Source organism: Pelobates fuscus, chromosome 3 (assembly GCF_036172605.1).
Source record: "Pelobates fuscus isolate aPelFus1 chromosome 3, aPelFus1.pri, whole genome shotgun sequence".
Taxonomy (NCBI): Eukaryota; Metazoa; Chordata; class Amphibia; order Anura; family Pelobatidae; genus Pelobates; species Pelobates fuscus.
The window spans coordinates 79,353,560-79,368,183 of record NC_086319.1 but is presented as its reverse complement, the minus strand read 5'-3'; the positions used below and the strand labels follow the sequence as shown (position 1 = coordinate 79,368,183).

The 14,624-nt window shown below is 39.4% G+C and overlaps 1 protein-coding gene across 3 annotated transcripts in view; it reads left to right on the top strand.

Annotated features, from left to right (window-relative positions):
- The first annotated feature begins 449 nt into the window (after window positions 1–449).
- Window positions 450–14,624, top strand: part of SNCB (synuclein beta) — a 46,079-nt gene continuing 31,904 nt past the window's right edge. The window contains exons 1-5 of one of the 3 annotated variants that reach the window (XM_063447285.1): window positions 450–755; window positions 859–910; window positions 2,276–2,412; window positions 8,442–8,483; window positions 9,987–10,105. In XM_063447285.1, coding sequence (XP_063303355.1) covers window positions 2,292–2,412; window positions 8,442–8,483; window positions 9,987–10,105 — 282 coding nt within the window. In that variant the 5' untranslated portion in view covers window positions 450–755; window positions 859–910; window positions 2,276–2,291. Of the gene's footprint in view, window positions 756–858; window positions 918–2,275; window positions 2,413–8,441; window positions 8,484–9,986; window positions 10,106–14,624 lie in introns of all 3 variants that reach the window. The other 2 variants (XM_063447284.1, XM_063447283.1) reach the window with 2 other exon arrangements.

Here is a 14,624-nt window from a genome sequence, read left to right as displayed (position 1 = left end):
GCTGTATTTGGCAAGATTTTACAATTTTGTTTTCACTTTGCTAAAAATGTGGTGTAAAACACCCATTTTATTCTATAACCATGTATTTCAAGAATGAGCTTCTTCAAATTGAAATAGAGAATTCAGCAGAGTAGAGACATTATGACCAATTTCTCCTGTATTCTACAACTCCTGGTCCCCAATAAAGCATAGTGTGTGTAAATGTAAATCATGATGTGTGAGCTATGACCCTACACTGGGTTCATGTTTCCAGTGATCTAGCTTCTCCCCTCCCTCTATATTTCTAACACAAGAAGAAGGTCACAGAGAAAGCTTGCTGAAGGAGAATGGGTCAGGGATGAGAGCAGAGAGAGGGAGGGCTTTGTGTTTGTGTTCCTGCATGTAGCTTGGATGCTTGTGTTGGAGGCTGATATCTATAGGCTAGGACCTCCTGTCTATCAGCAGCTGGAGAAAGAGGGGGTAGGTGGCTGTGAGAACTTCCTCTGATTGCTGTTCCTGGCTGTTCATAGGATCTCCTGCCACAAGGGGGTATCCAGCACACACAGAAGCATTAAGCACTCTTAAGCCTAACTGCATCTCTGAAAGGGAGGTGTATACAGAGCAGAGATACAGAGAAAAAAAAATAGAATTCTATGGCTTTGTAGCTCTGATACAACCTGCTGAGGGTTCTCCAGTCCTGCCACAGCTGCATCTGATCCCTCTGCATCCTCATTACTCAGAGAAACAAGACTGCCATAGTCACCTCTGAACCCCAGGTAAGGGAGGGATTTAGGTTTGCCAGAGCTGCCTTTATATAAGGATCCCCATTACAGCTGATCTGACATTTTCCTTTTGCTTTCCACCCCTTACCTTTATCAGGCAGTCCATTATTTTACATAGGAGAAGATAAGTGGGCTTGGGTCTTGGGAAGGTAAGTTCTCTCTTTTTTACTTGAATCATTTGTCATTTCCTTAAATATTGCTGTGTTCGAATCAAAGCTCTTCTTAGTGGCCCCAGGACATTTGGGTGGGGGTGGGATGCATCTGTCACTGTAGCAAATGCACTGAATCTTCTCAGCCGCATCATGTTAAAATAAGCCATTTCATGGCTTTCTACAATGTCCCCTCCTTGTATTAGATGCATTGGATGTACTACATACAATTACTTTGGATAAATAGGTATACATAGAGCAAAATATGTAGCTTCTGATTGGGGCGTTTGTGCCCATCATCAGAACAGTTTATGGTCCCACTGTCTTCGTTTACAGTCACAAAATGGCAAAATTGTAATTTTCATCTTCTAAGCTTGCTTGTTCCTTCTCATGTTATCTCATGTTGTAGTGCCCCTCTGCTCATCATATCAGCACCTCCATCTTTCTCTCAGCTGCAATGCTTGTGTAAAGGTTGTTGATGGGATGTGTGCACCTCCCCTTGTACCATTGCTCCCTTTTGCAGAGGAAGGAAAAAAAATACAGGTTTCAAGGACATGGGGCCAAGTACATCAGTTTCTGTGTAGCTTATAATATTTCAAATACATGCATGAATGATCAAAGCTTTAATTACAGAAATCTGCCCTGTGATCAGGCAGTGTAACAGTGTGCACAAATATTACATAAATATTTGTGTGTGTATAGATATTATATAAATATATTTGTGTGTGTATAGATATTATATAAATATATTTGTGTGTATATCAATATTATATAAAGATATTTGTATATATATATATATATATATATATATATATATATATATATATATATGTGTGTGTGTGTGTGTGTGTGTGTGTGTGTGTGTGTGTGTTTATTTTAAGTGGAGAGAGAGCTACATATGCTACATGCTAGGATGTATGTCTCTGTGTTTAGAGAAAATCGTGGCTTTTGCATGTAAAGGGCTGCCTAAAATTTTACACACATTGATGTACATATTGTCTGTAGGAATGGGTCTTGCATTAGTTACTGTCCTTCTTTTCTGTTGATTATACAGATAGTAATGTATGGATTTGTATTATGCATACATTATAATGCTTGAATAAGTGCAAACACTGGCTTTTAATATTTGCATATCTATGTCTCCTGGGTCCTGGGTGTTTGACGTGAATTTCGCTCACTCATGTGTTCCCTCAGTGTGAGTCACTGTAAAATGGTTGTGATGTGAATTGAGTTGCGACCATTGTTACCCTAACTAAAAAAAAAAAAAAAACAGGTCAGGGTGGGCTGCATAGGCTGACGCTTACTGCTGTATTGCCTTCCTCTTTCTAGTCCATACTAATATGTTGACTCTCCCTCTGACTGCAGACTGCAAAACATCAGAATGGATGTGTTCATGAAAGGCTTGTCCAAAGCAAAGGAAGGGGTGGTGGCTGCAGCTGAAAAAACCAAGCAAGGGGTAGCAGAAGCTGCAGAGAAAACTAAGGAAGGCGTATTATATATGGGTAAGTATTTGATTTTAATAGCATTATGGGATACATTCAATACATTCCTTTTTTGATGTCATTGGGTCGTATAGAAGTATTCTAATGATGTGCATTGCTTTGTTTGTTAGTATAACCCAGTGTGCATTTAAAAGAGCACCATAACCACTGCATGCCTATGAAAGGATTATGGATGCCATTAAACTGCAAACTCTGCCCTCTAGTTCTTGGTCAAACTGTTTTCCCATTGAGCTGCTCAGCCAATGAATGGTTTAAATAAAGTGGAGCGTCCACATTAACAATTTCAGCATGCGGGACCATCGTTTTATTCACGAAATTGAATCGAAAGAGAAATGTCGGGATTTCAATGTGAATTTAAAATTTAAGGCCAAAGTAGCCAAAGGAGAAATCTAATTTGTTATGAATTCCTGACCATTCTCACTTCAGTGAATAGCCTTGTGAAATTTGACACAGGAGCTGTCCGGTGCTGAATTAAGTCTTAGTTCCCTAAATGGCCACAGAAGAGGTTTCAATGGTCATAAATGTACAACCAGTTACTATTAGACTACAACTCCCATAAACCACAGGCAGTAGCATAAGGATTGTTGGGGAAGCTACTCCCCTAACGGGCTTGGAGTGCTGCACATCATGAGAAACCATTTTTTTTACATTGTGGTCTAATAATTATGGGGAAGCATGTGAAAGATACCCTTGAAGGTCAAGCATTTTTTTGGGACCCTTTTACAAATCCGTGCTGTATTAGTCGAAGGCCCAAGACATACTGTCATATGAGTACTGTCTATTAAACAGTGTATGTAGTGAAGACAAGAGCTCTCCACGAATATTAATTACCTGGTGCAAGTTAACCTGCATGCATTTAGCAAAATTAAATATTAATATTAAATGATCTTTTTAAAATTGAATAAACTATGTTAATGACAGCATATCGATTATCTATAAAGAGCGATTTGCATATCACTATCTACAGTGAGCATGTGGTATTATCAAAAAAGATTGCATTAATCTGAGGAATTTTTCCCGAACACAGAAATCACGTTTTTTTTTTTTGTTTTTGTTTTTTACTTAAACACCTCACTGTTTGATATTATCATACATTTAATCATCAAAAACAAAATCATAATATTTTATTGTGGCTTCCTCCTCGTGTCTTGTTATTATACAATGAAGACATTTGTATGCAGAATTAGCAAATATTGAAATTGTGAATATATATATATATATATATAGAGAGAGAGAAAGAGAGAGAGCTTACAATTTTAATCCTATGCTATTACCCAGGCCCTAAAATGTATTCGCCACTACAGGCCGTAGTATACCCTCTGGGGGTGATTCTGTACTCGCCAAGGCTAAATTTTGACTCGCCATAAACATGTCCTCTATCTGTTTCACCTGATTGAGTTCTAATTGAGTTTCATCTGGTAGTTAAGGGAGGATAACCTGATCTCCAGTTTTTATTAAATCTCAGCCCCCAGTATCTAATCTACTTCTACCATTAAAGGGGGAGGGGTGTGGAAGGGCAATACATTCTGTAGTGTCATGTTGTGAATGAGCACGGTCTCTTCCGTCCAACCTAACAGTAGGGGTGACAAGTTTACCCTTCAGTGACTTAGGTGGTTTATATATGTGAGGACAAATAACTGCCACTGTTTAATGGGACCCTGCAAATTCCTTATGTTTATCATGGTGGCCTATGAACAGTTCACAGTTTCCCTGCTGTATTCAGTGTATTTCTGAATGGCATTTCAGTCTGTAAATCCTAATGATTTCTCAGGCTACTTGGCCGTACACTTTGGGAGCTGGAGGGTTAATTATTGTTAATCCGGGTATTTCTATGTCTATGGCTGACTCCATGTCCCTCTGGGGCTCTTGGATGAAATGCTGAACCAAATTAAACGGTGGCTATCAGCAGCTATTACAGGAGCAATCCATTATATACCCAGCCAGGGTTTTCTCTTAAAGGGCCACTGCACTGTTGAAGATGCTCTCACATCAAACACTAATTTACATATTTTTCTCCAGGATTTCTATAACATTTCAATCACTGTGTTTAATTTGCTTTCTCTGAGGTTATCTCTGAATAGCTCAGGCTTGGTCAGAGAGTCTGGGTATTTGAAGCCTGGCAGTTGTTGTTTTAGACAGTCTATACCTGTTCTAGTTCTATCTTAGAGATCTGTTGGTTTTCCTTACGGTGCTTGCAAATTTAATGAGTTGTCCATATGCTTCATCTACTTGTTGCAGGACAACGACTCACATAATTCTCTGCCAGACTGAATTACTGAGCATTGTAGCACAACCACAACTATAGGGCCACAGCTGGGGTATATGCTCTTAGGTACAATGCAAGCCCCCTAGCTGGAATTAACAGTGATTCTTAACAGGGGCTTAAATTAGCTGCATGCATTAGCTGTGGAAATCGATTGTAACATTTTCTTGGGGACTCATTTGTTGATATTAATATAATGAATAATAAATTAAATACTAAAAATATCTTTCATTAGACTCTTTTGATTATTAAAGCGGTCTCTGTTCCCCTGGAAAAGCAATAATGCTACAATAAACAACTTCTTGTGAGCAGTGGTCTAAAGCCTGATGAAATTTATGTACTTCTTGCAGCCAAAAGGAGCCTACTTAAATAGCATGCAGGCTAAGGCTTGGGTTATGACCCAAGAGTTAAAAAACAATTGATCCTATGATTAGTGTAGAGAAGATAGTGAAGGAGCAACCCGGAATCTGGTCTGTGAGTCTCGAGTCACATGACTCTGAATGAAATGAAGACAGACGGCTGGAAGGATAGACATACCTATTAACAGACAAATCAATATGTATAGATGCATAGACACTTCATAAAGATGTACTTTAAGAGATTAAATGTAATTATCAGTCCAACCTTGGTATTTTAAATAACTACATTGATGTACATAAGTATATTATGCTACGTCACTTTTTAAATAACTGTAAGTTACCATTGCTGAGAATATTGAATATACAATATGTCTTTACTTTTATAAACACTGTATTATGTCTAAGGGAGGTTTAGTGCTATTCTATACACTATCTACTTGGATATCTCTGTGCAACACCTAATGGGACTGAATCCCATGCCATCCACTGACAATTGCTGCAGTTGTATCTTTGTCACTGTCACAGCGACCTCCCTCAGTAATAAAGATTTAACAATATCTATAACAACTGCATTATTCCGGTCCCCTTCCTCCCAGTGGGACCGCTGGTTATTTTGTGTAAATCAGAGTGTCTGTGTCTTCTCACCGAGGAGACTGCTTGTATGAATTCATGAAATGACTTATAATGTGAACTTGCTGTTAAAGCAAAGATTTTATCCTGTAAATGTATTTTATGTCGGGGCTGTATGTGTATCACAGTCATGCAATAGTCCAGTTGGTGGCTCTCTCGGCTTTTTTATTGTCCCCTCCCCAGTGTCTGTGACTAATTTATAGATTCTGCTGCAAACAGTTTAATGAGATCTGGGCACCAAGCATGAAGGTGTGGAAGATATATGACCCACCTTATTAAAAGATTGATCAGCAGGGGTCTGAATGGTAAAAATAAATTACATGCATGCATTGGATTGCATTAATATAATAAAATTATGCTATTAAGAATACAGTGTCATTCATTTTGTATAAAAATTAAATATACTCATGCTATTTACTCATATTTCCCTTTCAAGAGCCATGTGTGTTAAATGCTTAACGCAGAACCCTACTTAAAATGCAGGCTGATATGGACCATAGATCTGCCTAGGACCACCATTATTATTTGCAGACGTTGGGCAATAAACTTTCATGGTCTCACATCCACCATCGTTCCCACAAATACTTACATGTAATTAGCCTCATGCACAAAAATACATATATAGATACAACATACAACATCCATCGCACTCACTCATTTACTAACCAGCAATTTAATGCTGTTATATAATCGTATACTACATATGCCTGCCACAAAGCCAATGTACCCCATTCAGCCTGTTTGGTTTTACGCATATGTGCATACATACATACCTTGCCATTTTCCCTCAACCTAATTAGCAACATTCTCACACATACACATAGAGACACATTAACATGCTTAGACACATAACACACAATAACACTCAGTCTTAGACACATTAAGACTTCGACATAGACATACTGGAACTTATATACTAACACTCAGTCTAACACACACACACTAACACTCAGATCACTTTACATACACTAACACACATATTGAAAGCGTAATGTCCTTCTCTCTCCTCATACTTACTTGCCTGAAAAGGTAAGCAGGGAGGGAGCTGAGAGGCTATGGCCTGCACTCCCTGATGTCTAGTTTTGGTGGAGCGGGTGAAGTGTGTTCTGCCTTCCCTCATGCTACCCCTTGGTAATAGTATGGGCTGCAAGTGCCAGACTATGATGTCACATCCAAGCGCCTTCTTCCAGTGACAAGATCTGTACTTTGAGAGTCCTATGGGTGTTTGAGACATGATCAAGCATGTTTCACACAGCATCCTGAGAAAACTGTACTACATTATGTCTGAGAACTGCACAGTCACAGCACCAGAGCCCCAAGGGATGGCTTTATATGTGTTTGCACTTCAGCAGCCTCATCTTTATTTATTACACAACTGAAGTAAGAAAATACCTGCACTGATATCTATCTTCCTTGTTATCCAGTGATTACAGTAGATATAAAGTGACAATGGCATGTAATTAAAGTGACAACGTGATATCACGTAAAATATTTTTTTAGCTACAAATTGTTAAGAGTAAGTCTTTCAATAAAATACAAGAGCCAAAGTAATAGCAAGATTTTGTATTAAAGTCTAAAAAGGAATACCTTAAAATAATCCTGTAATGTTAGGAATGCAAACATGTATTCTTAATGTTTGAGCGATGTAGGGCTATTTCGATTAAGCCCCCTCCCTTGAAGTAATAAAATATATATATATAATTACTTACTTTAGTTCCTCCAGTGTGCTTGTCTTGCCACGGCCGCCACTCCTCCCTGGATGAAATCATCAATACTAATGATCTCAGTCAATCCAGTGCTTCCCCATAGGGCACCTCATGCTTCCTCAATAAGGAAGCATTGGGAGGCTAGTGTGCACAAGCGACAATTGTTGTGCTGTGCCAATCAAAATCTCTTCAAAGAGATGTGTTGACTAGTTTGCATTCAGTGTCTCCATGCAGAAGGTCGGTCCATGACGAACACCGTTCCATCAAAGCTTGCAGGACTGCAACCAGGAAGCCACTCTAGTGGCTGTCTGAGTGACAGACACTATAGATGGCATTAAGGCAGCAATGTAAATAATGCTTTTTTTATCAGAAAAGGCAGGGGCAGTCTCTTTAAACTCTAGTGGTTCTGGTGCCAAGAGTTCCCCTTTAATATTGCACCCTCAATATGAGAAGATTGGATATCCACACCATATTTCTCTATTGTAATTTAATGGCTAACTTTGTGTGAGTTCATTCCAATAACAGAATCTGTGTTATTCAGTGTGAGCTAAGTAGTAAAGTAGAGTTGCCATATCCACCATTCCTGTACACCAATAATTTCACACTGCAGTGCATGAAATGTATGAAGAATTCATAAGCTGCAGGAATGACATCCATTAATCTGTCAGTAACCTCCCAAAAAAGTGCCTCAAGTTTATCACTGCTATTTATGAATAATACATACTACAGGGCAGCTCTTTTTATACACTTGTCAGCAACATCAAGATAATTTTCTAGACAAAAAAAAAACGGTAGATTTGCTTAAACCCATTAAGGAATTAACACACTCTTAATACACATCAGAGATAGAGTATATAGGAATTAGAGAGTTTTTTTTTTCAAACATTCCATGTATGAATTTAAGAAGACCACATACTACCAGCTACGCTGAGGTTGGACACAGTTACTTGGCAATAAAATTCACAAAGGTAATGAAAACAGTTAACATTGTTCATACTGTATTTTTAATTGTGCTGTTTCCCTTTAAGATGGTTTGTATATTAATGCTTGCTTTCTCTCACCCTCTCTTAGGAAGTAAAACTAGAGATGGAGTAGTGCAAGGAGTGACTTCAGGTCAGTGTCAAGCTCACTATATTCTAAATAGCCTTCCTTCATTGCTGTGGAGGCCCTCTAATCTGTGTGACACAGCACCTCAGGCAGTCAGGGAATGGACGCCAGCTCTGATCATAATAGGATCAAAGGCTAATGGGTGACTGAGAATTCCCAGACTGAATTAATGCAATTAATACAAGTAGCTAGTGCTCATTTTGTGTCTGTTTGTACAAAAATAGCAAATCGTGCTCACGAGCCATGTGTAAATGGACTGATAAGAAATTCCATCGACAGGAGCACGTATAGTGTGTCCAGGCATGTGACAGATCATTTATCAATTTTCAAGAAATGGCCGTGGAATGGAAATGATGCGCACATTGTCTGAGCTGATTATTGATGCTCCATCAGTGGAGAATTCACGTCCCAAAGTGATTTAATTAGCACACGTGCAGCGTCACAAGTATAAGTAATAATAAAACGAGAATGGCAAAATAGCTGAATTGTTGTGAATCGTTACATGAAAATTGATAAAGGGGAATGGGAACATTTAGACCAAATTTAAAACATTCACCTATTTTGCACTATTTTCTATTCCATAAATTCTATTTTATCCTTAGGTGTATTGCAAATGTAAAAATTTAAATTCACCCATTTTACTCATTAGCTGGGAAAAAAAATGTAATATCCTACCTACCTTCCTGTACAAGGTTTATTTGTATGTAGTGTTAATTGATATATTCAACCAATTATGTAACTTATTAAAAGTATAATATGAGTTTTAGATAAAAAAAAGTTTCAATAATTTTTTTGCTTGGATGATTAAAAGGAGAAGGGACTCACATTCTCAGTTATTTCCTAAGAGCCTATTGCTACTAAAAACGAATGACCGTTGACGTTCTAATGGCGTATGGGTCGCTTTTGGTGTAACTACAGCCAACTTGCAAGGCGATACGCTAAACCAGGAATTTTCATAAGTGGCTAGTGAATTAGTATTTGTAAGCCACAGTAGCTGAACTGGAAAAATCTCCAATTTTGGAATGTATTATACAATTTACTTATCTGTTTAGTGAATACAGGATTTTCCCTGTAATTGGACATAGAATCCAAGCTCACTCTCTACAAACAACTCTTTCAGGGTTTTTCACTAAACTGTAAATTGCCAGGAATCCACTCGAAAATTGCAGATATCAGAACAAAACAGTCCAAATGGAAACCACACTCCCAGTCACCTGTGTTTCCAACTCTGTTATTACAGTTGCCTTAGAGCTAAAATCTCCTGGTGAATTCCTGACAGGTCACACTTTTAGCTCAAAATCAAAGAACAGGAAAAAACACCTGGCTTTTATTTTTATTTTGGCTTTTTGGGGCTAACATTTTGCAATTTACTGGCCGGTTCCCAAAGATTCCATACTAGTTCATTTTAGATGTGACATTATCTTGAGAAATAATTTAGAATATTACCCCTTCTTTCTATTGTCTATCTTTGCACCAGCAAGTTTAATTATGTTTTTTTACTTTCCTCAGTGGCTGAAAAGACCAAAGAGCAGGCATCCCATCTTGGTGGGGCTGTCATGTCTGGGGCTGGAAACATTGCTGCTGCCACGGGTCTGGTGAAGAAAGATGAATTCCCCACAGATCTAAAGGTGTGTAATAATTTTCATGTGGCTAAATCGAGAGATGGCCAAGAGATAGACTGATTTGTTAGGCTAGATTTCCCATGGTGCTTTGCCATTCTTAATGCTTTGGACACAAAGCTCAGATACTGAAAATATGATGTGTTCTGACAGTATTACATGGATCAGTGATTACTTTATAGCAGCAATGACACAGTATTCATTATTAATATTATTATTGGTATTTATATAGCGCCAACTAATTCCGCAGCACTTTACAATATTATGAAACGTTATTTTGTGGTCACTGAATAAGAGCTCATTTTAGCAGAGTGTAATATTACATCTATCTAATCTGATTTACAATGCACTATAAATATGTTTACAATTATATGGTTGATGAAGGTGAAACATACTTACACAAAGGAGACACCTTGTTGTGTGTCTTTGTTCAGGTTTTTTCATCTTACAGCACAAAGTGGAGATCCATGTGTTTCATTCACATCTTTTACTCAGAAGCTGTTGTTATAGATCTGATTTTTATACTAAAATATATATCTTCATAGAGGCAGGTGACTAGCATGCTTATATTGCTTAGGGGTTTAACCCCTTAAGGACACATTACATGTGTGACATGTCATGATTCCCTTTTATTCCAGAAGTTTGGTTCTTAAGGGGTTAATCACTGTAAGTTAGGGTGCAAAATAACTAAGCTGGAATCAAAACTTCAATTTAATTAGCGAGAGTTTTCCAACTTGACTAGTTTGGACAGCTTATGTTTTGTCTGTTTACCAAAAAAATGACTTACCGTAATTTACTAAAGAAGTATGTTTAACCCCTTAAGGACACATGACATGTGTGACATGTCATGATTCCCTTTTATTCCAGAAGTTTGGTCCTTAAGGGGTTAAAGGAGCAAGCAAGTTCCATTGGTCGAAGGCTTATAGTGCATTCTGTGGAATATATTTTGTGTGCTTGTTATTAATGTACTGTTTGGTGAGTAAACCCCATAGTGTATGGCAGGGATTTCAAACTCAGATATCCTACAATTCCCAGAATTCTTTGAATGCAGTATATGCTTAGAGAACCGTGTCAGTTTTAGTTTAGCAATACGTGGGGGCCTGCATTTGAGATACCTGGTGTACAGCCACACAAGACTGTAAGAGCAATTTCTATGACGATACGGGGTAGCATTTGTCGTGTTCTGTGTTGTGAGTGACTTACCGCAAGCTAGCTTTTGTGATTGATATGAGTGGTCAATATTTACAAACAAATCAATCAGAGGGTTAGTCACTAGAGTGTGGGTTTTCAGAATGAATTAAATTGAACTCTATCAACAGCTTTTAGGCAAAACTGTTGATAGAGTTCGAGTGAGATGTTTTCATACTTGTCCCCTGGCCTAAAAATTAAAATTCACTTTGAATTCACACTTTAGCATCAGTCTGAAATCAGCTAGTTTATGTATAACACAACAGTTAATAGCATTCAAGGTGTTACTTTATTCAGCTACTTATATGTGACTACAGTAACATATTTTGCTTGTTTAATTGCTCCATACATACTTTAAAGGGACACTCCATACCAATAAAGCACTTCAAAAATAAAGCACTTCAGCAACTGAAGAAGGTGTCCTCGTTTTTCATTTTACAAAAAGTTCATATTTCAATAGAAACTGAAACTTTTATAAATTAACCTTGTTACACTCTACCCTGGCTGTCAATTAGACAGCCGGTCCTGTTATTTCCTGGTTGGTTAGCTCAGTGTAGCTAAATCCAATAGGCAGGCAATTGCTCAGATCACCTACCTTGCAAAGACGCCTCATTGAGCTGCATTGGGAAGTCTAAGATTGGACAGCCACAGACAGGGCCAGATTAAGAGCCCAGTGGGCCTGGTGCTGACAATTATGATGGGCCTAATTACAAAATATTATCGACCAAAAATACTAAAACAGTCCTACCTCCCAAGCGTCACGTATCTGATGGAGATAGTGCTGGAGGGAAACACATACCTTATGCTAATCTCACGCTTTCACCTTTCAAGTAAATCCATACCCCCTAACAGCATTGTCCAGTGAAGCAGAAAGTCAATGGGCGGGGTAAAAGGGTGGGCCACTGAAGCAAATCACGTAACCAGAACTGACGAAAAGGGCGAACATGTCTGCCCAAAGAATTTAAAGGACAGCCTGGCATTAATGCATGTCAGGTTGCCTGCCAGTCATGCAGGCTGGCCAACTAAGGGCATACTATGCAGACAGCACCCTAAACTTAACGAAAGGCATCTAATAATGCACTCGCTCCACTCTTTCTAACAACTGTCCCATAGCACTCACATGCACACTTGTCTCCTTGCCTTCTTACTAGCAGGCAGAAGCTCCTGGTATATATTCTGGGACAGAGAAAAGGTATATGTAGTGAGTGTAGAAGAAAGGGAACATGCCACAGTGTTAGAGAGACCCGAGTGCCCCATGCCTCCCAGGTCTCAAAGTCGCCCAGTGTCTCCCAGTGACCCCATGTCGCCCAGTGTCCCCTAGTGTTAGTGTCCTCATGTCTCCCAGTGTCCCTAGTGTCTGTGTCCCCATGTATCCCAGTGTCCCCATGTCACTAGGACACTAGGGGACACTTAGAGACATTGGGACACTGTGAGACATGGGGATACTATGGGACAAATGCTCCCATTTGGGGACACTGGGGACACTGAGACACTTGAAGACATTGAGATACATGAGGACACTGAGAGACTAGGGGACACTGAGAGACACCAGGGACACTGAGAGACATGGGGACACTGAGACACTAGGGACACTGGCTGGGAGACTAGGGGCCACTGTGCCCCTCGTGTCTCAGGGTCCCCATGTCCCCCAGTGTCTGTGTCCCTATGTCTCCCAGTGTCCCAATGTCTCAGTGTCCCCAAGTCTCTCACTGTCTCCATGTCTCACAGTTTCCCCTAGTGTCTCAGTGTCCCTATGTCTCCCAGTGTCCCCAGGCCTCACAGTGTCCCCAGGTCTCCCAGTGCCCCCTAGTGTCTCACAGTGTCCCTATGTCTCCCAATGTCCCCTAGTGTCTCAGTGTCCCCGTGTCTCACTGTGTCCCCATGTCTCACAGTGTCCCCATGTCTCACAGTATCCCCTAGTGTCCCCAGGTCTCCCAGTGCCCCCTAGTGTCTGTGTTCCCAAGTGTCCATATGTCTCCCAGTGTCTCAGTGTCCCCATGTCTCCCTGCAGTCTTTCTTCCCCTTCCTCACTTAACTGAGCTGTAGGCTGTCTCTGCAGGCATGTAGCTGCTGTCTGGACTCTCTGTGCAGAGCTGCTCCCCGCAGATCAGTGTGTAGAGAGAGGCAGATGCTGTAACTTCCTATCCCTGCCTCTCTCCACACACACAGCGACCCCTACTGACCGGTGCTGGTATTGCAGAATAATCTCTGTTTATACTGAGACTGACATTTGTATTGCCGGTATTACTGCAATACCGGCACTGGCTTGGCAGCCTCCAATAGCGGAGAAATACCGGCCAGGTGGCAACCCTAAGAGTAGTGTGTAATAAAAAATAAATTTTTTTTTTTTTTACAAATTGTGTTTTTTTTTTTTAATCAACGGGCCTATTCGTGGGTATGGACCTGGAGCTGCAGCAACATCAGCCCCTATGTTAATCCGTCCCTGGCCACAGAACGTCTGGGCTGAGTTAGAATGGGAGGGCTTGCAAAGGCTTCAGCAAATCTGCTGCTTTCGCAAGCTGTTTTTAGATACAACCCCAATGAAAAAGATACATATTTAAAAACATGAAGTATTTTTCATTGGGGGTATATGTATAGCTAGGATTTGGAGTTTCCCTTTAAGTATTGTTAGTTACATAGTAATCTAGGTTGAGCAAAGACTCATGTTCATAGAGCCATCTATTCAGTTGTAAAAAAAATAATCTCTGGGACGTTCTAGAAGCAGACAAATTGATTTGGAGATGGGATATTCTAATTGCACAGAGGTGGACTTCATTCATTGAATAATATCATGTGATTTTGAAGGCAATTAGTTCTGTCAGAGCTTATTTATGGGTTTCATCGCAATGGAGGAACAATCATGCAACTAGCACAATTATTTATTTACTATGTTTTTTTATTTTTTATTTTGTGACTTGTGTGTCACAATACAATATTTCAGTGTTATGTTTGTGACATTAAGGTTTCAAAGGAAGGAAGGTATGTAGAAGAGGATAAAGGTCTAGCTGACTGCCTCGAAGAATATTTTTGTTCAGTATTTACAGATGAAAATAAAGGAAAGGGGCCTCAGTTAGGAAAATAGACGAATGAGTCCTTTGTTGCATGTGAGTTTACGGAGGAAGAGGTTCTATTTAAACTGTCAAAAGTAAAGACAAATAAGTCAATGGGACCTGATGGAATACACCCAAAGTTATTAAAAGAGCTTAGCGGTGTACTAGCAAAACTATTAACAGATTTATTTAACCAATCATTGTTAACAGGAGTAGTCCCAGAATATTGGAAGTTAGCGCATGTTGTGCCCATTCATAAGAAAGGTAGTAGGGAGGAGTCAGGAAACTAT